Here is a 24812-nt window from a genome sequence, read left to right on the forward strand (position 1 = left end):
TTAATTTAAATCTGCCATGTGTTATCGGCTTTATATTTGTCATGTACTGCCATACCACTTTAGCACATACTGAAACCGATTACTCAAACGATTTGTCGGCTATGTAGTGTCGTGAAGAACAATACAAAAACAACTATAAACGTCAAAAACATTGACAGACAAAGACAGAAGACAGTTGATATTGAGGAAGGCGACGGCCGAGAAGTAGAATAGCTCCTTTTTTGTTATCATTTTTCATTAAACATTCGATACCGATAGTTATTTTTACTAATTATTGTGATTGTGGGATTTGTTTAGTTCTCCCAAAGTATTATTATTTATTTTTGCCCAACGGTTTTCATTGATTAATTTACATCTTTCCTCCGTATTCGTATACTTGCCGTGTATTACTAAAACAAAAACTTCTTGCCACTTTCTATGAGTTAACTTTTAAGTATTTTCAAACCCAAACCCAACCCAGCCACGACAATATAAAATTCTAATGAATCTTGCCCTTACTCATCACATTGACCTTTTCCAAAAGTGAAAACGCAACTGACCAAACCCTAAAGCTGCTAACAAGTGTGGCACTTGCACTTGGAAGCATTTCCTAAGTTCCAAAGCATCTATCTACGATAGTAACTAGTTTCTGTAACGGAGAAAGAAAGTATGAGTCGTCAACGACAACAGTCACAGCAGCACGACCTAGAATCGGCTAATGGGTCGCGCCAACAAGAAGAAATTCCATTACAACGAATGATTTCAGTTCCAGAAGCTGAAGATCGACAACGAATCAGACGAATTTTCGATAATGTAAGTATTAAATGAAGTTTAATTTATTAAGTCATCAAGGTCAATAACACGGTCGCGCTTAATTTCAGTGCAATTCCTTGTTCCCTAAATAAATAAAAGGTTTTTTATTGTGAAGCAGATGATTCACTTAACACAGCAAATACAATTTGTACATAATATGTTAGGTTGTTAGTGATGTTGTTTTTTTACGAGTATTGCCAATGATGATAGCAATCGAATATAATATAATTTTTAATCAGCTTTTTTTCTATTTCAAACTCTGATTAGATATAATTCTAAGGTCGGACACTCGCTATAGGTATTCACTTAACCTGGCCCAAGGAATGCCAACGAGTTGCGTGTGATACTTAGCTTTTGTCTATTTAAGGTAAAAACGCTTTGAAATAAAGATGTTTTTTTTTTTCGTATTTATAGGCAGTTAGGTATTCTCTTGCGGGAAAAAGTAGGTTGAGTTCGCTTTGTTTGGAGTAGAGTAATGCATTGGCTTCAGATCTTAGTATTGTTGCAATTGATTGCAAACTTTAAACACTTATTTGTCTCTCTTTGTAAAATGCAATGCAATTAAAAATGAAAAAAAAAGCTGAAAAGGCTGTTAAAGGTAAAATCTAAAAGAAGTCGGCCTCCTTTTATGATTTAAGTTGAGAAACAACACAGAAACATTCGCAATCGTAATTGTAATCCAAATGAATCTATGAAACGCAAAATCCACATGAAGTCTTTCAGCATATTCAGCCAGGAGATCTTCTTTAACTAGATTTTGAATTTCAAGTACCTTATAATTCATAACTTCAGTCATTTTTAAGAGTATTTCAGTTGTTTTTGAACCACAGCAGTACAAGAGTACCTTTTTATTGATTTTCTACTTAAATACTTACGATAATTTAACAGGAACCTGCTAATAACTATTTGGCAAGCTAAAACAAAATAACTTCAAGGAAAATAAAGTTCTATGAATATTTTAACTGTTGGTATTTGGAAAACTGTGGTTTTTTTAAATCTATTTTGAAGATTATTTCAACTAAATATTGGCTGCGTCTGTGCTTCCTGAACTGCTGATACTGATAAAGTGAAACAAACCGTTCCAATGACAGATTTCTGTCAGGAAACACTATTCGGTTGATTTCAATCAAGAAATTGTGTCCAATGACATACAAGGGTGGACACGAATTTAGCACATTGAAAAAAGTACAAGTATTTTTCTACTTTCAATTCTTTATTACTTGCAAGTAACGGTTAATTTTTATGTTGTTACTATGACTACCTTGTATGGTAATAAAAATGTGTCAATGATTGAAAAGTAAAATACCGTTTTGCGAATTGCGTTGTTTTTAGCTGGACATAAATTTAGCCCGTTTTGCAATCAAAGAGTGTATTTTTAATTTTTGTGCTTTTTTTTTTAAAATAATAATTTTTGAGGTAATTAAATATTCTTTAAAAATTAAAAAAAAAAATTAGTCATGGCAAAGGAAATTGGTCCTCAAAGAAAAAAAGAAGCCTGATCTTGAAAATGAAGTCAAAAGGGCGGACGGTAACAGACATTTCTAAGTTGTTAGAATGCTCTGCCCTTGGTCATTTCAAAAAGTTTGGAGTGATTGAAAACGTTAAACAAAACCCCCGGGCCAGAAAGAAAACTACAAATGAAGATAGAATTATTTATAGGTTATCGACCAAGGGTCCGTTTAAGACCTCCAGTGCCATTCGAAGCTAACTTTCAACGAACTATATGGAGTAAATGATTACTCAAGGACATTAAGACGCCGATTAAATGAAAACAATCTACGTGGGTGCGTTGCTCAGAGAAAACCGCTTGTATACAAAAAAAATTTAAATCTAGGTTACAGTTTGCCAAAGCTCACCTAGACAAACCAATTAGTTTTTGGAAAAACGTGTTCTGGAACGATGAATCCAAATTCTGCCGGTTCGGATCGGATGGGAAAAAATATGTATGGCGTGCAAAAAACAGGGAATATGATCCAAGGTGCACCATTAAGACGGTGAAACACGGTGGAGGTAACGTTATAGTCTGGGCTGCTTTTTCATGGCACAGCGTTGGCCCCATCGTAAAAATTGACACCAAAACGGACCAGAACGTGAACAAAGATATCCTGTTGGATCATATGATACCCTACGCAGAAGACCATTTGCCGTTATTATGACGCTTCATGCACGACAACCACCCTAAACGCACTTCAAAGTTAGTTAAGTGTGCCTTCTAAGTTAGTGAGGTGTGCCTTAGAGGTGAATAAATCGACGTTTTGAAGTGGCCAGCACAATCACCCGACCGATCGAGAATTTGTGGAATGATGTTGAACATCACATTGAGCAAAAAAAAAAAAACAACCAATTTAACACAATTGTGGCAGGAGATTCAAAATGCTTGGTATGCAATTAAAAAGTCACGATGTAAGGCTTTAGTTGAAAGTTTGCCAAAAAGAATTGCTTCTGTACTGCAAAATAAATGGTTCCCTACCAAATACCAAGGAAAACTTAGAATTGATAACGGCATGTTAAATTTTATCAAGAAACTGTTGAATGTGCTAAACTTGTGTGCAGGCGAAAAATTGATGTTTCTACATTTTATACTTTTTTCTTCTTACAGATGTTAAACATATTTGATGAAGTACTATGAAAACAAAGTGCTATGTAAATAAAATATAACTAATTTCAATATAAGAAAACAAATTGAAAATTAAATGGTTTTTAAGGAGGCTTTTGTATGAAATTTTATACTCACAGTTTAAGGCAGTTGCTTGCCGAATTTACAATTGAATATTTAGAATTAAACAACAACAACTTGTGTGTGCTACCACCAAGTTGATAGGCTGGAGTTATAGTTATTTCACGGGGACCAACCCGATCATCATACTCCTTTAGTGGTGCTTAATCGCTTTATGTTCAATTTAATTTTTGAAGAACTTTTGCCCGAGCTGGGCTTGAACAAGCGATCTAGCGTGTGAGGAGCTAGTGCACTACGCCACCGCAACGACATGAAAGTTTTAAGCCAATTACAGGTTTTTTCGTTCTATCGAACTATACTGAACCGATTAAATGGTTTTTATTTTCTTTAACAAGTGTGCTAAATTCTTGTCTACCACTGTACATATCCAATGATCGCTATAAACGACCTTCCAATAAAATTCCAATGATTGGTTTCAATTATAAAAACCAATGATAGCTTTAATTGGCCTCTTAGAGTTGAAATAAAACTTACAGGTGTGAACACAAAGAAAATGGAAAGGTTCAGCGAACATAAGGGCTAACCAAGTTTCTATTATCTGAATGGCCAGTTGCCATAAAATTACCTTCCAATTAACTCAACTTTAATGAAAACTTGACTGGAAAGTTAGTCAAAAAAAATCTTCAGAACTATCAAATCAAGTCTACATCTGCAAAATGACAATTGATAATGTTTTTTTTTCAACTAAAAGTTGAACTTTATTACTCAATAATTTGTCTATTTTCAATAAAACTTCATTTAATGCTTTCTGTAAAAGGGTTCCTTGTCAATTTGTAAAAGAAATAATAAATATTTCCTTACAATACAAAATACAAATCGTACTGGACTTGTAGCTCGTCTAAGAGTGTTTTGTAGACAATAATATTTGTGGGTAATTTTTGTACTGTGAACTTAAAGTAGAGGTTTGTGAAGTAAAGTTCTGAATTTGAAATCAAAGAATAAAGTTGACTGCAAATGAAGTCCCTTATTTTATCTGGACCTGCGCAATAAAACGTTTTCAGTGGAACGATTCTGTTCCGATTTTTTTTTTGTTATATTATTTTATTATTTACAGTAATTTCTGCTTAACTGCATCTCGCTTAATTGATTTTCGCTCTTGATTGACCGAACATTTTCCATACACATGCAACAACTTTCTTTCGGTTAATTTAATCCCATTTAATTGAATTACGTGCGTTTTTTTAATGAATAAATTTATTAATAATTGAAGTTAGGTTTAGTAACTTGGCAGCACTGCTCACTTTCTTATTACAAAATGTTTTCTGTCGTCAGTGCCATTGTTTGAGATGAATATTGGTCGCATTCACAAAGTAAATGGTTGCGTTGTCAAGGGATTATGATTGGCTAAATCTAACTACAAAAGTATTTGTATTTAGATTAGTATGTGTATTTTAATTAGTATTTGTATTTTATTTGTGTGAAAATTCGGCTACAAAGATCGCATTCACAAAGCTAGTGGCTACGTAGTCAAAATTCAACTATCTTTGGGACTGCAAAACTACACTACAAAGCTAGTCAATCTGGAACTGTCATATTATTGACAAATGCAAATATATAAAATAAGAATCATTTTTGATTTGATAACTTTTTTTTTATAATAAGCGCACACTCAAAGCGACTAGGAAAGGGAGAGAGGGGTTGAAAGGAGATGTCGGTGCACATTGGTTTTGAATTCCTGAATATTGCAATAGCTGGGAAAAACAGAGTGTGACAAGGCATTCCACATTCGCATAGTACGGCTAAAAAACGAATCTCTGTACTTGACAGTACGACCGAAGTTGGGCTCGAGGGTATATTGATGAGCATTCTTAGAAGCGCGAGTATTACGGTTGAACTGTTTAAGAGAAGGAATGCAGCTGGCTATTTCTTTAGAGCATAAACCATTAAAATAGCGGTAAAAGAGGGTGCGACAAGAAACATTTCGACGATGTTCAAGTGACGTAAATGTTCTTATGATGATAATATACCCAATCAATCTAAATGCTCTACGTTCAATACTATCCAAGAGACTTAAGTAATTTGCAGGAGCACCAGCCCAGGTATGGGAGTTATACTCAAGCTTTGGGCGTATGTATATAAATCTTGTAAATAACAGCGAGATCAGAGGGGGAGAAAAACTTCTTGCATCGCCTTAGAAAACTCAAACATCTTGCGGCATTTTTGGCGACATCGTGTATGTGATAGTTACACAAAAGGTGGTTGGTGATAAATATACCAGTGTACTTATGGATAATGGTAAGGGGGGTATATTTCGCTTTAACGATACAAGACAGCATTGCGTTTTCGAAGCATTAAATTCCACGCGGTTTTTTATTTCCCATTGTACAATGGTGTTTAGGTTGGAATTTAATGAGCTTATCATATTTTGTCGTTGCAGTTCCACATCCGAAGAAGAGGGATGTGAATCTGAAAACGAATATTAATAGCTAAGAGTACTATCGTCTGCGAAACAAGGTATATTAATACAAATGACAAAAGAGTGTTGAAGATAAAACAGAGCCCTGGGGCACTCCAACATTTATTTTGTGGTTTTCAGACTTGAATCCATCCAATACCACTTGTATTAAACGATTCGAAAGGTAATTACTAATCCAATGAAGGAGGGATTCATGAAAACCGAAAGAACGCATTTTTGATAAGAGAGCCTGATGCCAAACCCTATCAAATGCTTTTGAAATATCAAGTATCTTACTTTCTCCAAATATATGTAAAGATTTGATCCACTGTTCGGTGAGATGAACCATGAGATCACTAGTGGGCCTATTGCTAGAAAGCCGTATTGTCGGTCATTAAGAAGCTTTCGATCTTCGAGATATTTCTTGTGCTGATAATTAGTCAGTGTTTTCATGACGTTGGAATCGGTCCGTAATTAGACGGTGAGGAGGATTTGCATTTTTTGGGAATAGGCTGGACAAATGCGGTTTTTCATCTACTCAGAACGAGAGCTGAGGAGTAGGACATATGAAAAAGCTTACGTAGTTGCTTTGCCAGCGATGAAGAACACCTCTTCAGAAAAATAGCGGGAATACCATCCGGACCAGCAAATTTATGTATGTTAAGATCTTTTAGGACTCTCGCTTCAGTACGAGTGCGAAAAAAGGTTTGCCCCATAGAATCATTAACTGGCTCAAGTACAGGCGGAGTCATAACACTCACTGGCAGCGTTGGATTGACGACGTTCTGCCTAGCAAAGAGATTTGTTTTCTCTAAAGAGCTAACAAATGGAGTGTCATTCATTTATCTTTTGTGTTTTTAAATTCAATAAAATCAAATTTAAGACACAACTTGAATGGTTTAAATTTTTGTATTTAAATATTAAACAATTTATTTTATTTTGAATTCGTGTTATTTTACCGAGCAGCTGATTGTGAAACGCCAAAATCAGTTTCCACTAACTTTGTAGCCGAATTTTTACCATACGAAGGGGAAATTTCAGCCAATCAGAGTCCATTGACTACGTAGCCACTAGCTTTGTGAATGCGACCAAAGTTAGTGCCACTGGTTTTGACGTTTCACAATCAGCTTGGTAAGGACACAAGAATTCAAAATGAAATGAATCTTGAGGTATTTAATTTCGAATATAATTCAATCGTATAACTCGTATGTATATCTTTTCTTTGGTTTTACTGAATTTAAAAAGAAAATGTTTCTTATTTTATATATGTATTTGTATTTGTCATTAATATGACAGTTTCGGATTGACTAGCTGACCAACAGTAGTACCGGTGGCATGATGGTTAGTGCGTTGGACTGTCATGCAAGGGGTCTTGGGTTCAATCCCTGCCTGTGCCAGCTTAATTTAAAAAAATAATTTTCGCGGGTACTGCCTCTTGCGAGGAATTGACAAATCCTTCAAGAGTAATTCTTGTCATGAAAAAGTGCTTTCTCAAACTAGCCGTTCGGATTCGGCATTAAATTGTAGGTCCCTTCCATTCCTGACAACAGTACTCGCACACAGGAATGGTTGAGAGTTGTAAGTCACTAGGCCCTGGTTCAATTGAAAAGGTTGATATTTAAATGGATCTGCGTTCATTGAACCAACCGGATAATTGACCGAAAAATCTGACAAAATGACCAATGCAATTAAGCAGGAAAAATTGTATTATAGTTAAATTTGAAACAGCTGGAATCTGGAATATTTAACTGATGCATGTTTTTAGCAATCTTCAAATTGGAGTTATGAAATAACCAAGAGATTCTCACCTTCTCTTTGCTGTTGAGTTAATAAGCACCTATTTATTTTGCTGATGCCTTTGGAACAGTACAAAATGAGAGCAGACTAAGTTAAACCAAGTGGAATCTCGTGGGCTTTTTGCAGATAGGTTTTACAGATTCCTATAAACGACTTCTAAATAAACAATAATCTGTTAATTCAAAACGAATTTATCATTAAAAAAACTGCTGGGTTAAATAAAATATTTTTTGGAAACAAATCTACACGTCATTATCTTCATTGTAATACAAAACATAGACAAATTTTGGCACTTTTAACCATTCTTACACCTCGAAACAAATGTTTGGGTGATTAAACTAGTGATAGTTATAACTGTCACCATTTCTAAAGGGAGTGTCTCTCTTTACTACACATAAAACTATTGTTTACAATGATTTGTATGCCGGTCTTATAACAAGCACCTGCTCTAAAGACTGTCTCATTTAAGTAAAAGAAACAGATACACGTGGTCGTATGAGCAATTTCTTGACTTATTGAATTTTAAGAATTTTATTTGTTCATGCATACAAATGAATGTACACTCCATGTTGTGCCAGCTGTTTTAATTTTTGTTTAACTTTACAATGAAGTTATTTTATCTATTAGGTAAAACCGTTATACAGCACAGAATGCCAGGCGTGTCATCTACGCTACTGTTACTAATAGATGTTTAGATAATTATTTAATTTACAGCACAGCACATACAATTAATAACAATTTGCATCGCCTACAAAAACACTTCTAAGTAAGTTAGTTGTATATGACTTACTTACTTACTTAATTAAGGTGGCGCAACAGTCCTATGTGAACTAGGGCCTCACCCAACAAACTTCTCCATCTAGCTCGGTCCCTAGCTAGATGTCGCCAGTTTCGCGCTCCAAGTTGGTCGAGGTCACTTTCCACTTGTGCGCGCAACCTGATCCGCGGTCTTCTTCTACTGTGCTGTCCTGTAGTTGTGGATTCGAAGACTTTCCAGGCCGGAGCCTAGCGACACATTGGTCCCTCGAGAGAGAGCTTTACCACTCAATTGTTTTCTTAGCCCAAAGCAACAGCGGTTAGCAAGAGTTATTCTGCGTTTGATCTCAGCGCTGGTGTTGTTTTCTGCGTTTACAGAGGAGCCTAGGTAAACGAAGTCCTTGACTACCTCAAAGTTACGTCTGTCGATGGTGACGTTTTGACCAAACGTTGGAGTTGTATGTTCTTTCTTGACGACAGCATGTACTTTGTTTTGGCCTCATTAACCGTTAAATCCATTTTTATCGCGTCTGCCTCAATACTCACAAAAGCCCCATTTAAATTTCGCTGAGTTCTTCCGATTATGTCAATGTCATCAGCATATGCTAGTAATTGGACAGACTTTTGAAAGATAGTGCCTCTAGTGTTGACGTGTGAGCTCTGCACTATTCTTTCAAGCACGATGTTAAAACAATCACATGACAGGCGCATCACCTTCTCTAAAACCTTTTTTGACATGAAAAGGTTCTGTTAAGTTGTTTCCAACCTTTATGGAGCAGCGTGAATTCTCCATGGTCATCCTGCACAAACGGGGATGCACAAAACTAGACATGGCTCTATACAGCTTGTCCCTGTAGATGCTGTCATATGCGGCCTTGAAATCGATAAAAACATGGTGGGTGTCGATTTGGTGTTCTTGGGTTTTTTTCAGGATCTGCCGTAATGTGAATATTTGATCAACTGTAGACTTTCCTGGTCTAAAACCACACTGATAAGGATCTATCAGGTTGTTGACGATGGGCTTTAGACGTTCACATATTACGATGTTAAGTAAACTGATTCCTCTACAGTTGGTGCAGTTTAGAGGGTCTCCTTTTTTCAGGATCGGGCAAACAATACTGAGGTTCCATTCATCGGGCATGCTTTCTTCCGAACATACAGATAAGTTGGTGCATGCTCCTAACCAACTTATCTCGAGCTGCTTTAAAGAGCTCGGCATTAAAGCTATCCGCTCCAGCGGCTTTATTAGACTTCCGCTTAGATATGGCAATCTTTACTTCTTCTAAGTCGGGAGGACGGGATTGTTGGCTTTCGTCGTCTATGCTCAATGGACCTTCCTGCCTGACAGCGGAATTCAGTTCGTCGTCGCCGTTCTACAGTCTGCAGAAGTGGTCCTTTCATGTCCTCAGCATTGACTGCGGTTCCACTATGATGTTTCCACTTTCGTCTTTGCAGCCTTCGGTTCTAGGTTTATGTAGCTGTGAATTTCGTTTCACCTGTTCATAAAACTTTCGAACTTCATTCCTGCTTTTAAACCTATCAACATCTTCGACCGCACGCTTCTCATGCTCTCTTTTATTCCTAATGAGAAGTCGGTGTTCCTCTCGCCTCTTCTGCTCATAGAGCTCATGAGCAGCTCTCGTCCTTTTATGCAGCGCAACTTTGCGTGCCTGTTGTTGGCTGCATTTGCCTGCCGACATTCCTTATCAAACCAGGTGTTCCTTGTTGGTGGCTTGTTGAAACCCAGCACATCAGAAGCGGCTTCTCTAATTGCATCTTGGCAATGTTGCCACTGGTTTTCGATACATTGTGTTGGCGGCAGAGAACTTCGAAAGAGGTTACTTGTAACTCGGTCGGAAAAGAATTTGACGATCTCTGGCGATTGTAGCCGTTCGACATTGTACCTTCTCCCAGAACCTCCCTGTTTTGTCTTGGGTCTTGGGAAATCCGAAATGCTACCTTGGCTAAAACAAGGTAGTGGTCCGAGTCTGTGTTAGCTCCTCGGAAAGTTCGGAAATCCATGATACTGAAAGCGTGTCTGGCGTCGATCGCAATATGGTGAATCTGGTTGACGGTATATTGATCTGGAGAACTCCAAGTTCCTTTGTGGATGTTGAGGTGTTGAAAACGCGTACTGGCTACGTTTCGCCCCTCAGCAAAATCTAAAAGCCTGAATCCGTTTTCGGAAGTGTTGTCGTGCAGTCTGTTTTTCCCGATTATTCCTCGGCCGCACGTGTTTTGTTATAGGATCTAACATTCCACGTGCATATCCGAAGTTCGTTGTCCTTAATTTGTTTGCGTAAGTTGTCAACAGTAAATCCGTCCGTATCCGAGGCTTGTTGGTGCTTCGCAACTATGAAATTTTTACGCGGCCAGGAAGTCACCCAGACGGCACAACCCCCAACCTGGAGGGCCAAATCCTAAGTATAACTCCAAGGATGGGGAGCCGGATAAAACCGCTCCTTATAGGCCTGGGCTCCGAATAAGTCGAAGAAGCCCTATAAGGTGTCCACTAAGTAGTTCTACCTTACTGGAACTGTAGACCCCACCGTTGATCCCATCTCGGGAATTCCTCCGCTGCCGTCTGGATAACGGGAGGTGCCTTAGTGGAAACACCTCTCCCCTCTCTGCTTTTATTTCATTTTTGTATTCAGGTACTATGTATATTATTGATTTGAGATTTTTTCGCGAAATTTCAATATGAATTCCATAATACCTCGTGAAAATAAGCTACTCAAATGGGGTGGCGCAACAGTCCGTTGTGAACCAGGGCCTAGTGACTTACAATTCTCAACCATTCCTGTGTGCGAGTACTGTTGTCAGGAATGGAAGGGACCTACAATTTTAGGCCGAATCCGAACGGCTAGTTTGAGAAAGCACTTTTTCATGACAAGAATTACTCTTGAAGGAATTGTCAATTCCTCGCAAGAGGCAGTACCCGCGAAATTTTTTTTTTTTTTTAATTAAGGTGGAATTTCGTCTCAATATAAAATAGAGTACTTGACTGGAGCGATAAATCTTTGATGTTAGGCAAATAGGACTTAAGTCCTATACTGGTCACACGGACTTAATAAACTCAAGAAGTTAATATCACAACAAATTTGAATTTGGTGTCATTTTGTCTGAAGACTAAAGTTGAAAGTATTAAACGAAAGAGACAAAGAAAGGCTGTTACATAATATTAAAACACTAAATTGAATTTTTCAACTTAAGACCTTTTTTACCTAATGCCAAATTCTATACCAAAATCACACACTAATTCAGCTCATACTTCAGAAAAATTTGATAAATGTATGTAGTAAATGAAATGTTTGCACGAGTATTAAACAATATCGGAGATGGCAACACTGTTTTCAAAGTGAATAGTTGACTTATAAACTCAATTTTTCAATTTATTTATTTTTAAAGACGTAAAATTAATCTTAAAAGTGAATATGAACACGCACAGGAGCGAATTAGCACAATAACCAAACTTTTTTTTAGAAAATAAATTTCGCGATATGCCACCCGCTGTTAAGATATTCTGTACAGGATCTTTTCAAAGTTAATGGGCATAGGTGTCTACATACAAAGTGATCTCAGTATGCAAAGTCAACTTAAACACCGAATTATTCTAGTCAATTGTCAATTTTAAGTAACACGAATTAGAATAAACATTTTTCGAGACGCGGTTGCGCAATAGTCCGTTGAGAACCAAGGCCTAGTGACTTACAACTCTCAACCATTCCTGTGTGCGAGTATTGTTGTCAGAGATTGAGGGGACCTACGGCTAAGCACTTTTCATGACAAAAATTACTTTTGGTGGATAAGTCAATTTCTTGGGTACTGCCGTATAAAAACCTGTCGATGGTACAGGCAGGGATCGAACCCAAGACCTCTGTCATGACTGTCTAACGAACTTACCATCATGTCACGAGTTTTCCATGTTTATGTACATACCTAATACAAAATTTGTGCGTATTTGTGTTTATATGTTTTAAGGAAAAATAGATGCTTTTACAGGACCTGAAGCACGCAAGAGATCTTTAACTAGTTACAAATAATTTCATTGCTAAAAAGTTGATAAATCCAACGACCAAGAAACAATGGAGAACAATAAAGTTTTTTTTTTGAAGAAAAAAGTGAAATAGAGCAAATTATGTATGAAAACAGAGCTATAAACAAAGTGAAATCATATTTGAATTCAAATGAATAAATATAAGTGAGTTAATACATATTATAAAAAAGAAACAGTAAAAAAGAATATAGTGCTATATGCCTTGTCGGTCCGTGTTTTTTAAATGTCATAAACAACTTACTAAGTAGCGTAATATTTTAATAAGTGAAGAAAACAATAATTCCATCAGTTTTGCCAGGTTAACATGCTTATGACAGAAAGCAAAGTGTTAGAAAAAATTCTTCATCAACAGCTACAAAGCTTTTTGGAATCCAACAACTTCTTAAGTCAGGATTTCGACAGAAATACAGCTGTGAATTGCTTTTGAATTGACTTGTGACGCAATGGAAAACCGAAGTAAAGGATTATTTAATTTGCGCGGGTAGATTTTGGCGCCCCGTGACGGCCATTTTGTTTTGGTGACATCTGTCAAATCTTTTGTTTATTATTCAGTTGCTTATGCCAAATCATCATGGCAAGTTACACGATGGAACTGCAAGTTTAATTGATACAACTTTATTATTAAAATGAGTCTTCGTTAAAGTAAGGTTGCGCGCATTGCCCCCATTTTACGGTAGACGTGGTGGACCTTCGCAGTCGACTCTTCAACGTTTGGTGGTGAAATTTGAGACGACCGGTTCAGTAAACAATCAACCAACACCCGTACGTCCAGGAACGAAAGATCGGCCGAGAACATCGCCGCGGTCTGTCATAGTGTAGAACAGACCCCGAAGCAGTCTATTCCTCACCGTGCTCAAGAACGCACACTTCAACTTGGGGAATTTTACGTCGGGACTTGCGTCTACACCCGTATAAGATCCAACTGACCCAGGAGCTCAAAGTTCATGACCATAGCCGTTTGTTTGCTGACTGGCCTTCGAATGTTTGAAAGAGGACCCCAATGTTGTCCAAAATCATCTTTTTTGACTAGGCGCATTTTTGGATAAAAGGCTATGTTAACAAGCCTTGATCCGTACTTTTTTGAAAAAGACGTTAGTGATATTCTGATATATCATTTGTTATGACCCAAATTGAACCAGATGGACCTAGCTAACATGTGGTTCTAGCAGGACGGGTGGCGCTACGTGCCACAGCAAACGCCACAATTGACATTTTCATCATATACCCGCCACTATTGAAAAACCATATGCATATGGCTCAAAATCACCAAGGTGCAGATTTTGCTAGCAATTTAATGCCTTAAGTCTTGACTTAATTGAAAACAAAAATGAATTAAATACTAAAACTAACCTGTTTTGTGTGTCTATCAAACGATATAATTTTTTAATAAGGTGAATTTTACATGAAATCAATATACACGCATAGAAGATCCTTTCGGGAACGCGTCCTAATGTATAATCTTCAACAACAAGTCAAAAATATAATTGCAAAATTTAAGGTATTTAACCCCGGTCATTACTCAATACACCGTATTTTTTAAACAAAATCTAGTTTTAGAAAGGATACTTAGAGATTATTTATTTTTAGCTATAAAAATGCAAAAATAGTTTGTCCAATACCGCACAAGCCATTTCAGTGAACATATCGATAATCGATCAAAAATAATTTTAAGTAAATCCAGCCATTCGGTGTCAAACGTCAGTCGAGGAAGAGAACAATAACAACGCCGGCTGTCATAGTATTTTTCGTCAAATAAATTATATCTTTTTAAAACAATATAAGCTAAAATTCATCATTTTAGCTTGCCTTTAGGACATACAATATGCTTCTACAAGCTTCAGTATTGGAAAAAACAAAAATTGTTGTAGTATTGGTTTTAAAATGTACTGTACACATTTACTTGGATAATTAAGATCCTAGGTACTTTCCGAAAAATAAGTTGTTTAAAATGTGCCATTTCGCTCATATCTTAGATATATTTCCCTCAATATGTTATCCAAAAACTTAAAAATAGTATTTACATTACAGTTCTCAAAAGAATTGGGATTTCAAATTCTGATTTTTGAATTCAAAAACATACAAAATAAAAGTAGTAATCCTATAAAATTTATTTCTTTTTGTTACTTCATTTAACCTTTTTAAGTTTCAAATTAAACCCTTAAACAATTCCAATACCTTAAATTTTCTAGTAAAAAATGTATGGTTTTCGGAATCATAGAAAGAATAATTATTCATTCATAAATTTAAAAAAAAATTATTTTAACATTTTGAAATTTTTGTGCGGTATACTCATAAAGTTGGTAAGTTTCAAAAATGTATCTAAAAATATAGTCAACATATTTATGGATGTATATTTATGTTGGAAGTTCAGTTGTAAATTAATTGTTCAACAATTCATTGTAATTTTATAAAAATAAAAGAATCATATCTATTCTAAGTGCACTTTGCTTCGTTACTCGCATGTTTTATTTTAGAACAAATTTGTTGAGCATAAAAAGGATATAGTGAACCAACTTTAAAAGAAAGGCATAATGCTGTCGCGTAGTTTTTTTAGAACTATTAAAGGAGAAAAATTCTGTCATACAGTATTTAAGCAAAACTTTAACTATTTCCAAAACGCACGCAGTGAAAGCTTTCAATTTAAAAAAAGATCATTATTTTCGCTCCATTGTATCTGTCTTAGCATGATGATATATAGCCTATAGCCTTCCTTAATAAATGGGCTGTCTAGGTAGGTAGGTAGAAATGGCGATCCCAAGGCAACCTAGCCTGAGATCCAAAAAATAGAAAATCGTTTGTACGGGTTTTATTATAGGTGGGAAATATCTTCCTAGATATAATGCAGTTGGGTAAATTACTCCACCTTCGGTTTGATTCAGTTTGGTAGATAGAAAAGATTTTACCCTTTATAGCGCCAAGAGGAATGTTAACCATTTCCCCAAGTGAGCTATGAAGGGCCGATCCTAGCCTGGCTAGCTCGTCAGCCCGTTCATTTCCCACGATACCACTATGGCCCGGAACCCAGATCAGGGTGACACCGAGGTTAATATTCAGGTTCGCAAGCTCATCGTTACATTGCTGGACCAATTTAGATGAGGATATGGCCGAGTTAATGGCTGTAAAGATAGCCGCATTTCGGTCCCCGCATTTAAGAGCCCCTAGACTCTCCTCGCTAATCCTCAGAAGGTAAGAGGCGCTGGTCTTCTACGGATTTTGCCTCTGAAGACCGCGCATTAGGTCCTGTCCGCTTTTCTTTATGCTCATAAGCGGCAACCAAATGTGAGCCTTCCGTTATCTAGGGATGTCCTTAGCTGGGATAAGCTTGAGCTTCAAGCCCTCCTAGTCATTGCTAACCTTAGCAATGCTTTCACTAAGGAAATCCCTAGAAAACCTGTCCGCACATTTAATTACCCTATACCCCCTGAGCATATCGGCAGAGTCAAAACTAGGGTAGGGGCCCTCACTGTTTGATATAGTGTATGAAAACACCATTTCCGAGAGCTTGCCCTCGATAGAGTTCCACACGTTCAGCAGACCTTTGCTGTTTGTGGAGAGCTCATCCACAACTGCTACATGGAGGTCATCCCTGACAACCTTACTAAGAGTACGCAGTTGCGCTGCTCCAGAAGATGGTGCTTTCACTGGTTTTGTCCGGTCGTCAAGCTTGCTCTTTTTCTGAGACATGCAGATCTCTACCTGAGATCTGTTTCGCTTAACGGCCTTTTCTTGGCTGGCCATAAGGTTGTTGTATTCATCAATGCATATACTTTCTGTGGTTTTGGGTTGCTCACAAGTGCTGGAACTACCAGCGCTAAATGAGCTCCCCTTCAAAGTCTCCTGGCTTTACATTCTTCGGCACGGATTATGTAAGACGCTCACACCACCACTGAAATTAGGGACCCCGTATCTATGGTCAAATTGCATTGCTAATGCTTGCTAATGGAGTAGGAAACTTCAGCAATTCAACCTGACCTTAGCTGATCTCCATCTTGACAACGCGCAAGTCAACTGTTATGATCATTACCGCCTGGCACCCACTGGAAGGGTTTGAAACTAGAATTTTTGCCAGGCATGGGCTGTCTAACTCTGAAAGAATTTTTCAAATCTGACCAGTTTTTCCTGAGTTTAACGCGTTCAAACAGACACACAAACTATTCAGCTTTATAATATTAGTATAGATTTTCAGAGCATAATCATTTAACGATAATAAAGATTTTTGATAATTTTGTATTAAAATACTTTAAATACAGCTAAGCTGACTGCGGCTAGTTGGTAACAAAGTTAGAAAAGGTCACATTGGACCCTGTTTGATTCAGCCAAATAAAATGGAGCACGATAATTGACTTCCGACAAATTATCAACATTACCATTCTTTCGTATTTTCACGAAGATGTCAAAAATGTTACAAGTAGTTTTATATACCTTTAATCAAATAAAAGCCTATGATTTGTAAATCAATTTAAAATCGTCTCTTTTCACCACAACTTCTTTTCCATCTGTGTTGTCAAAGAAATATGAAACCTTATAAAGTTCCTCTTGGTTCATTAGTCATACTTTATTTTTCAGAACATTGTAATGAGTCAATTGCATTTGCATTTCTTCAGGTGTTCCTTCTTCAGATAAAGAGAAAACCAATAATAGTCAGCGTTTCAATTCTATCTTCTAAGTTAAATAAGGGCTATGAAGATTCTTTTCTCGTTGCAACTAATCCCCATAGATTCGTTATTATCTGTTAAAAGAGAGGAACGAACTTGCATATATTTTTATACTTTATGCCATCATTTTATAAATGTGGTTAACCGTATAATTGTGGTTATACACTTGAAGATTTTTTCTCAAGTATCTACATAGGATGTGATTCATATACAACAAAATCAATAATTGTATTCGTAATTTGTCATGGGAAAAAATTATTTTAAATACAAGAAAATATATGCGTACATACCTTCCAGAATTAATTTACACAAACAACAATTTATCAATAGATGATAAGATACAAATAATATCAATTCATAAAACCTGTATTCTTCTTCTTATATACATACATATGTATATAATAAAATAATAAGAGTTAATAGATACGTCAGAAAAAAAAATATTGTAATGACCAATTATACATGAAGCTCTTTGCAAAGTTGCTTTCAATTTATTATTTAATAGTGTTATTATAATTTGTTTTCCATACTTCATATACATTTTCCTCACATTATTTTTGCATTCATCACACCATCACTTAGAAAAGGGATCTATTAATATTTATTGGAAACAACTTCAAAGTGCTTAATGCATCATGCCCCGTTTTTAATTTAGATAGTATTCCATTTTCGCTCCTAGTTTCTAGGAATAGTTTACAACCTTGGGGGACTGTTTACTTTAAAATTTCAAAATCAATGCAGCATGCCAAAAAATACGTGACTTTTAAGGGACATTGAGTAACCAAATACATTAAGGCAATACCAGAAAAGTTTAATTTTATGTGCACTTAGACACATGGAAATCGGCTGAAAGGCGAAGCCTGTCGAAAAAATCAAGATCAGTTCCGTTTAATTAAAACGTTAAATTCAATACTTACAAAAACAAAAAGAGGTTGGAATCCGACCCACACTAACAACTTTCCATTCATAAACGTCCGTCAATTTAATATTTCTAAAAGTTATACAAAATATTTTTAATAATATTTTGTTTAAAATAAAAAAAGTTCAAAGATACCAATTAGTGTAGTTGATTTTTCAAGTTTTGGTTTTAAGAAAAAGTTTTCAATTAGATTTTTCTAAAAATATTATACTGTAATAAAACCTACTCCCTGGACATTCTCCGAGCTGTAACCAAAACAAAATAGGTTTCGAAGCGGTATGTCACGAAACGTGAAATGATGTGAAAGATTTTTTTTGCCATTTGTAGAGAAATTTGACCGAGACCGCTTGGTTCCTTTGAACGCTTATAAGTTCGTTTTGCAGGTGTTCTTCTGGTAATTAATTCAAGGAATCTTTATTTTGATTCATATTCATTTTTGGTGTTTATATCTATTGCAGAGAGAATGATTGCTTACAACATCAACAATTTCCTACGAGCCATAATTGAACGGCAAGTTTTTACACTTGCTGTCCTTCGCATTGTATACTGGCTTAGTTTTTGAAATTAACCAAAAGGATTTACGCAAAGATTTTCTCTCTCTTATTTGGCGAAATGCTTCTAGCGACTTCCTCTTTCTAAGCTACCAAGACATAATAAATTCACTTCTTTGTTAACCTTTGGTATTGGCTTTGTCCATCTATATATTGATTTGATTGATTGATTGATTTTGAGTAAAGTAAAATCAATACCCTATGCATATACGAGTAGGATAAACCACGGGCATCACGATACTCTCACAAAGCGGCCATCCCAACATATGTTCCTGGAATTAACCAGGGAGCTTTAACAAATCCCGTGGTACCACATCAATAGTGGTATGATAATAAAATGCTTGATGAAAAGACATCTAGGGAAGATAACCCTTGAAGTGGTCGCCCGATATCTTGTACATCATTCCTAAAAATGATTTTTAATCCACTTCAGACTATTTTAAACTTATATTAAATATCGATGACATCTTGTAATTCGATTTGTATTATTAATACTTATTGGGTTTGTATAATTTTAATGAGTAAGTCAACCCCTGGCCCCAGAAGAGAGACGACAGTCGTGTGTTTACCAACGATCGTACAATTAAATTTTAGGTAGGAAGTTAACCGTAGCTTCTTGCGTTCGCTCACAAGTTGAGAATTTTTTCAGGGCAGTTCAAAGCTGTGCCTTTTTCAATAATTATGAATTGATCAGAATCATTCATCATCGAGCTGAACTGATTTCTCTAACTTGCTTCCCAGGAGCCTCCACGTGGAGGTGCAAGTAAGCGCTTCTTTCTTCCAGATTGCAGACTAGCCTTTAGCATCCCTGATCTACACGGAAGTCAGTTTGCCTCTCATCTGTTGAGGATAGGCAATCGTAAAGAATTTTTTTTCAGTTTCTGTGAATCTCTTGATCTAGCTTTAGATCGTTTTTTCGCAAACAAATTATGTAGCTCCACCCAGTCTCCAGACAACCTACTTTACTTCTCACTGCTTTCATCATGATTATGTTCAAAAGTCGACTGCTTAATACTTTAATAACATAATCTGTCTGTAAGTTTTGAGTTGTAGTTATTAACTGTGCAAATCCAGCCTCCAAAGTTAAGAAGAGCAACAGTTCCACTTCCATATCATCATAATATTGACCTCCCCAAACCTGTCCTGCGAAAAGCATGACTGATTCTGCAATAAACTCGAAAACTTTGAACTTTGACTTTGATATACATGTTGGAAAAATGCTAGATTCTTTTTAACCTTTAAACTGGCGCGCGTAGTCGAATCGATCGCGCTTAGTACATTTTCGCTCATATTTGAGTTGTTATAATTGTTCCTTTTTCATAATTTTAAGTACTTTTTTGACAAATTAGACTTTAAAGACAATGATAATGTATCTGAATACCAATCAATAAATAATTATTGAATTATTTTCAGTTTTTTTTTTAGAGTTAAAGTGTTTCTCGTTTTTTTTTTTAAATTATTTGCGAAGTTCATCCCCAGATAAGTTATACTTGCTGACAATTTCAAGCCTTTCGTTATTATAGTGTCAATTTTTGCTTGCTAGTAGACTGCCTCTCATATGATCATAATCTTTGATTGATCATCAGTTTAAGCGTTTCCAGTAAGTAACCTTGGATCACTACGAGATGCATAATGCGACTTAAAAGAGCCTGCTTAAATTAGGATGTTGAGTGACTTAGAGAAGAAACTTGCCCCTACTCCAGCATTCGTTTTCGAGTGGTCAGTATATATAGATATTGACGACTCAGCCATCTGTTCAACAATATCCACTCATTCGTTCCTGTCAGGAAAGATAGTGTTAAAGGTTATATTGAAGCGAAGATAGAGTATCGTGCTTACACTGTAGAATCTGAGCGTGCCCAATGTGGCTGGTTTTGCAGCAACTGATCTGGCTCAGCTGTAAGGAGCTATTTACACATTTTCCTTTACATATAGGTCCAGAGGCAAAACTTTGAGTATTGTCTCCATTCCAGCAGTTGGAGTGGTCCTTATTGCCACTTAATACCTATACATGGCATTATCTGTATCCTTGTTAGAGTTTTTAGGTTCTGATGATTGCAGTGTACATTTCATATAGTTTCTGCTAAAGATTCTATTGCATGAGTATAATACTATCTGAGCTTTTTTGGATCTCTGTAGTATATTTGGACCCCAACTTAGCTTTTTATCTAAGATTACTCCTAGGAATGAAGCTTGGTCTGATAATTTTATTTTGATTCACTCTTTACTCTGATTGTATATTTTGACATTTCTTTGCGTTATAATTTTTACAACCACGACTTTCGGCCCTAAAATCCACAAAGACCACGTACAATTCTTTCCATTTAATATAGATACTTCAACCGCATTGTGAAGCAGAAATATGTGATCTACCGTCGTGCATCCTTTTATGGTCAACAAAAAAGGAAACCCATCATAATCGAAAACTTTTACTACTCCCGAAAAAAACGTTAATAATGGAAAATTGTAATACAGTGAATTCCGCATAGAACTTTAAATAAAAGTCGAAAAATCTTTTAGATTCAAGGACCTTAAAACTTTGATGTCAAACTTTTCAATTAATATACATACTTAAACACACCACTTTTAAAATAACATATTTCTTCACTATTTTAGCATGACACCGATAACGATGGCTATCTGGACCTTGCAGAACTTAAGCTTCTCATTGCCCAAGGACTCTGTCAAGATATACCACAAGCTATGGCACGAAATATTGTGGATGTATCGGATGAAGATAGAAATGGACGTTTGGATTTTGAAGAATTTTACAGACTTTCTGTTAAAAACCGTTGGTTACTATCGAGTTACATTCACAACTATTGTAAAATGGTTGTGCCGAGACGAGAACAAATACAAGGTGATCAAATTGGTGAGATAAGATTATAAACACTATTTTTTAATATTTGATTAATTTATATATTTTTTTTTGTTTGGTCTGATTAGATGGAGCTTATGAAAGGCAAATGTCATTTTGTCCGCCACCTCTTACTATGATTATTTTCTCGATGGTGGAGATCATAATGTTCATGATAGATGTCATTCATTTTAAGTGAGTTTCAATAAAAGCAAATAACCTTCCATGAATATTTCCTTAAACTGTTTTTTTGTTCTTGCTAGGGACGATCCAAAACAATCGCAACACATTGGAGAGAGTACAAAAGGTCCAGCAGCTACCTTATTCATATTTAATCCATATCGACGATACGAAGGTTGGCGTTTTGTCAGCTATATGTTTGTGCATGTGGGGATAATGCATCTTTTTATGAACCTTGTGATTCAAATCTTCCTCGGCATTGCTCTGGAACTAGTCCATCACTGGTGGCGTGTTGCCCTGGTGTATTTGGCTGGGGTATTGGCAGGATCAATGGGAACATCGTTAAGCAGTCCGAATATTTATCTTGCCGGTGCTTCCGGTGGCGTATATGCCCTTATAACAGCTCACATTGCCACAATCATCATGGTAAGAATCAAAGTTTAATGATTTTTGATTAGAAAATTTATAAACGTGTTTTTACTTTCAGAACTTTTCAGACATGGACTACGCAATAGTACAATTGTTTGTGTTCCTTATCTTCTGCTTCACTGATCTGGGTACCTCGATATACCGTCATCTAAACGATAAACATGACCAAATTGGCTATGTTGCACATTTGTCGGGCGCCGTAGCTGGCTTACTCGTTGGCATAGGTGTATTGAGAAATCTTAAAGAACGTCGCTGGGAACGTATTCTATGGTGGATTGCAGTAACTTTCTACTTTGCCCTCATGCTTGCTGGAATTATGTTCCAAATCTTTTACCCAGAATATTTCCCCAAACAAGAACAATGGAATGGAAATATTTACTAATTTATGTAAAACAAGAAACAAACTATTGCCACAAATTCAAACGCAACAATATTTTTTTATTTTTTGGTATGAATGTGAAATATATTACCACCAAAGTGCCCTTAGAGGTTCAATTTCAAGTCATTTGAATTTTTGTCAGCATTTACAAACTATTTAAATAAAAAAAAATCAAACAAACAAAAATGTTACTTAAGAAAACATGCAATTTAGCATAACAAAAAAAAAAACTATATGTGTATGTATGTATATCGAGCTTAATATTTTTGTATTTTATATCATCAGGGCTTATTTATATTTTTTGTACAACTTTTTATAATGGTATTTGTATTTTTGTACACTTGAATTTGTATTAAAAAAAGGCATTTCTTTACGTCCGTATTTTTTTAAGTAGACAATATAAATATTAAGAAATAATTAAAGCAAAGAAAAACAATAAACTTGACTAAATTATCGATTTTAGCTATAAGATAATGTTTACACAATTTTATTGATAATATACTATTTGCAATTAATTGAGTGATAAAATTGTATTTTTTTTAAACTGTAATTTAGTAAAGTTATGGTTTTCATAAATACACATCTTGAGTATTTCAGAAAATCGATTGTTTTAAACAAGTTTTCCTTCTTTGAATAGACTGAAGGATTTCAAAAATCGTTTAGAAATTTCATTTTTATTATAATAAATTAAGGGGAATTTTTTTTCATTTGTGTAGGATTCTCTTGACTTCAAAACTTATGTATTGTTTTAATGGATATGACCCCCGTTATATTTTTAATTATTTATTTTGTATGTATTTAAATAATTTTTGTATTTAACTGCTCTAAACTTTGTTGCTAAAAGTACTAATTTGAACAGAGTACCTGGACAAAGTAGTAGTAGTACCCGTGGCATGATGGTTAGTGCCTTGGACTTTCATGCCAGAGGTCTTGGGTTCGATCCCTGCCTATGCCATCTAAAGTCTTTTCACGGGTACTGTCCATTGCGAGGAATTGACAATTCCTCCAAGAGTAATTCTTGTCATGAAAAAGTGCTTTCTCAAATTAGCCATTCGGATTCGGGATATAAACTGTAGGTCCCCTGCATTCCTGACAACATTACTCGCACACAGGGATGGTGCTAGGCCCTAGTTCTCATCGGACTGTTGCGCCACTCAATTTATTTTATTTATTTTTTTACTTGGAACAAAAACATGATATAATTCGGAATTCTAGTCTTTCCAATCGCTTAGCACAAATTCATCAACTTTTGACCAATTATGAACCATAAAGCTTACACAATTAAGTTGTATGATAAAATATTCCATATAAAGATTTGTTAATAATTTAATAATATTCACCAAAAAGTGGTTTGCTGTCAAAAACAACTAAAACAATTTACAATTTGGAAAAGCTTTATCAATGCTTTTAATTATTTTCATAAGATCTTTTCTAAGAAAAAGAAACTTTACTACATGTTTCTAGTAAATAATTTTGTTTATATATATATTATGTAGTTGAGTAATAAAAGTTTCAATTAGAGTAAAAATCCAAAATGTGCCATTAAAATGACGGAATTAGCAACTTTCGATGACCTCAAATTTAATGAAATTTTGTACCAATAGCCAAAAATAGCTTAGAAGTACGAAAATTTATCGTTTTCCAATTGATGTATTGAATTGAATAAATGGAAATCATTGTGTGACTAAACAGCTCGGGTTTAGAAAGCACGTAACAACAATAAGATGATTCTTCCTTTTAAATTCTACTTTGTTTTTTATCAGCTTGGTGAATTTTGTTTGGTAATTTAATTCAACCACCTCAAAGTCTTTGAAATAAAACAAATTGCACATCGATAAAGTGATCATGATCAATACTTCTTCAAAAGAATTTTAGTGTTAAATTGCAACATTATGTCGTAGTACCAGATGCTTGAGTTATTTCATCAACAATAAGATTAAGAATATCCATCAAGTATTAATGTTGGACCAGAATTCCAAACATGTTAGCAACAACAATTAATTCTTAATGCAGCTTACCTACAAAATATAAAACATAGTATTGCATAGTATTTAATCCTTTTCATTTCTCTCTTTTCTGTGCGCTTGGTAAAATATTCTATTTTGCTTAACAATTCCGTACCCGTGGCAGAGGTCTTTGGCCAATCCCTGCCTGTGCCATACAAATTCTTCACGTGTATTACCTCTTGCGAAGAAGCGAAAACCCCTTCAACTTGTAATTCTTGTCATGAAAAAGAAAAAAAAAAGGCCATAGTTCCCATCAGACTATTGCGCCATCTAATTTATTTATCTAACAATTCAATAAGATA

The 24812-nt window shown here is 35.6% G+C and overlaps 1 protein-coding gene across 1 annotated transcript; it reads left to right on the forward strand.

Moving 5' to 3' along the window:
- Window positions 1–167: 167 nt before the first annotated feature.
- On the forward strand, window positions 168–23024 carry LOC129947170 (protein rhomboid). Its single transcript, XM_056057617.1, has 5 exons — window positions 168–792; window positions 21276–21531; window positions 21606–21711; window positions 21780–22122; window positions 22184–23024. The coding sequence occupies exons 1-5, from the start codon at window positions 649–651 to the stop codon at window positions 22505–22507; spliced, it is 1173 nt and encodes a 390-aa protein (XP_055913592.1). The 5' UTR covers window positions 168–648; the 3' UTR covers window positions 22508–23024.
- Window positions 23025–24812: the final 1788 nt, after the last annotated feature.

This window comes from Eupeodes corollae, chromosome 2 (assembly GCF_945859685.1).
Source record: "Eupeodes corollae chromosome 2, idEupCoro1.1, whole genome shotgun sequence".
Taxonomy (NCBI): Eukaryota; Metazoa; Arthropoda; class Insecta; order Diptera; family Syrphidae; genus Eupeodes; species Eupeodes corollae.

What these genes read in the sequence shown, in the direction of transcription:
- LOC129947170 (XM_056057617.1), top strand. Translation starts at nt 649, where the DNA reads ATGAGTCGTCAACGACAACAGTCACAGCAGCACGACCTAGAATCGGCT. An exon ending in TCAGACGAATTTTCGATAAT is followed by an intron (nt 793 to 21,275) that starts GTAAGTATTAAA and finishes TCACTATTTTAG; the next exon opens with CATGACACCGATAACGATGG. An exon ending in ATAGATGTCATTCATTTTAA is followed by an intron (nt 21,712 to 21,779) that starts GTGAGTTTCAAT and finishes TGTTCTTGCTAG; the next exon opens with GGACGATCCAAAACAATCGC.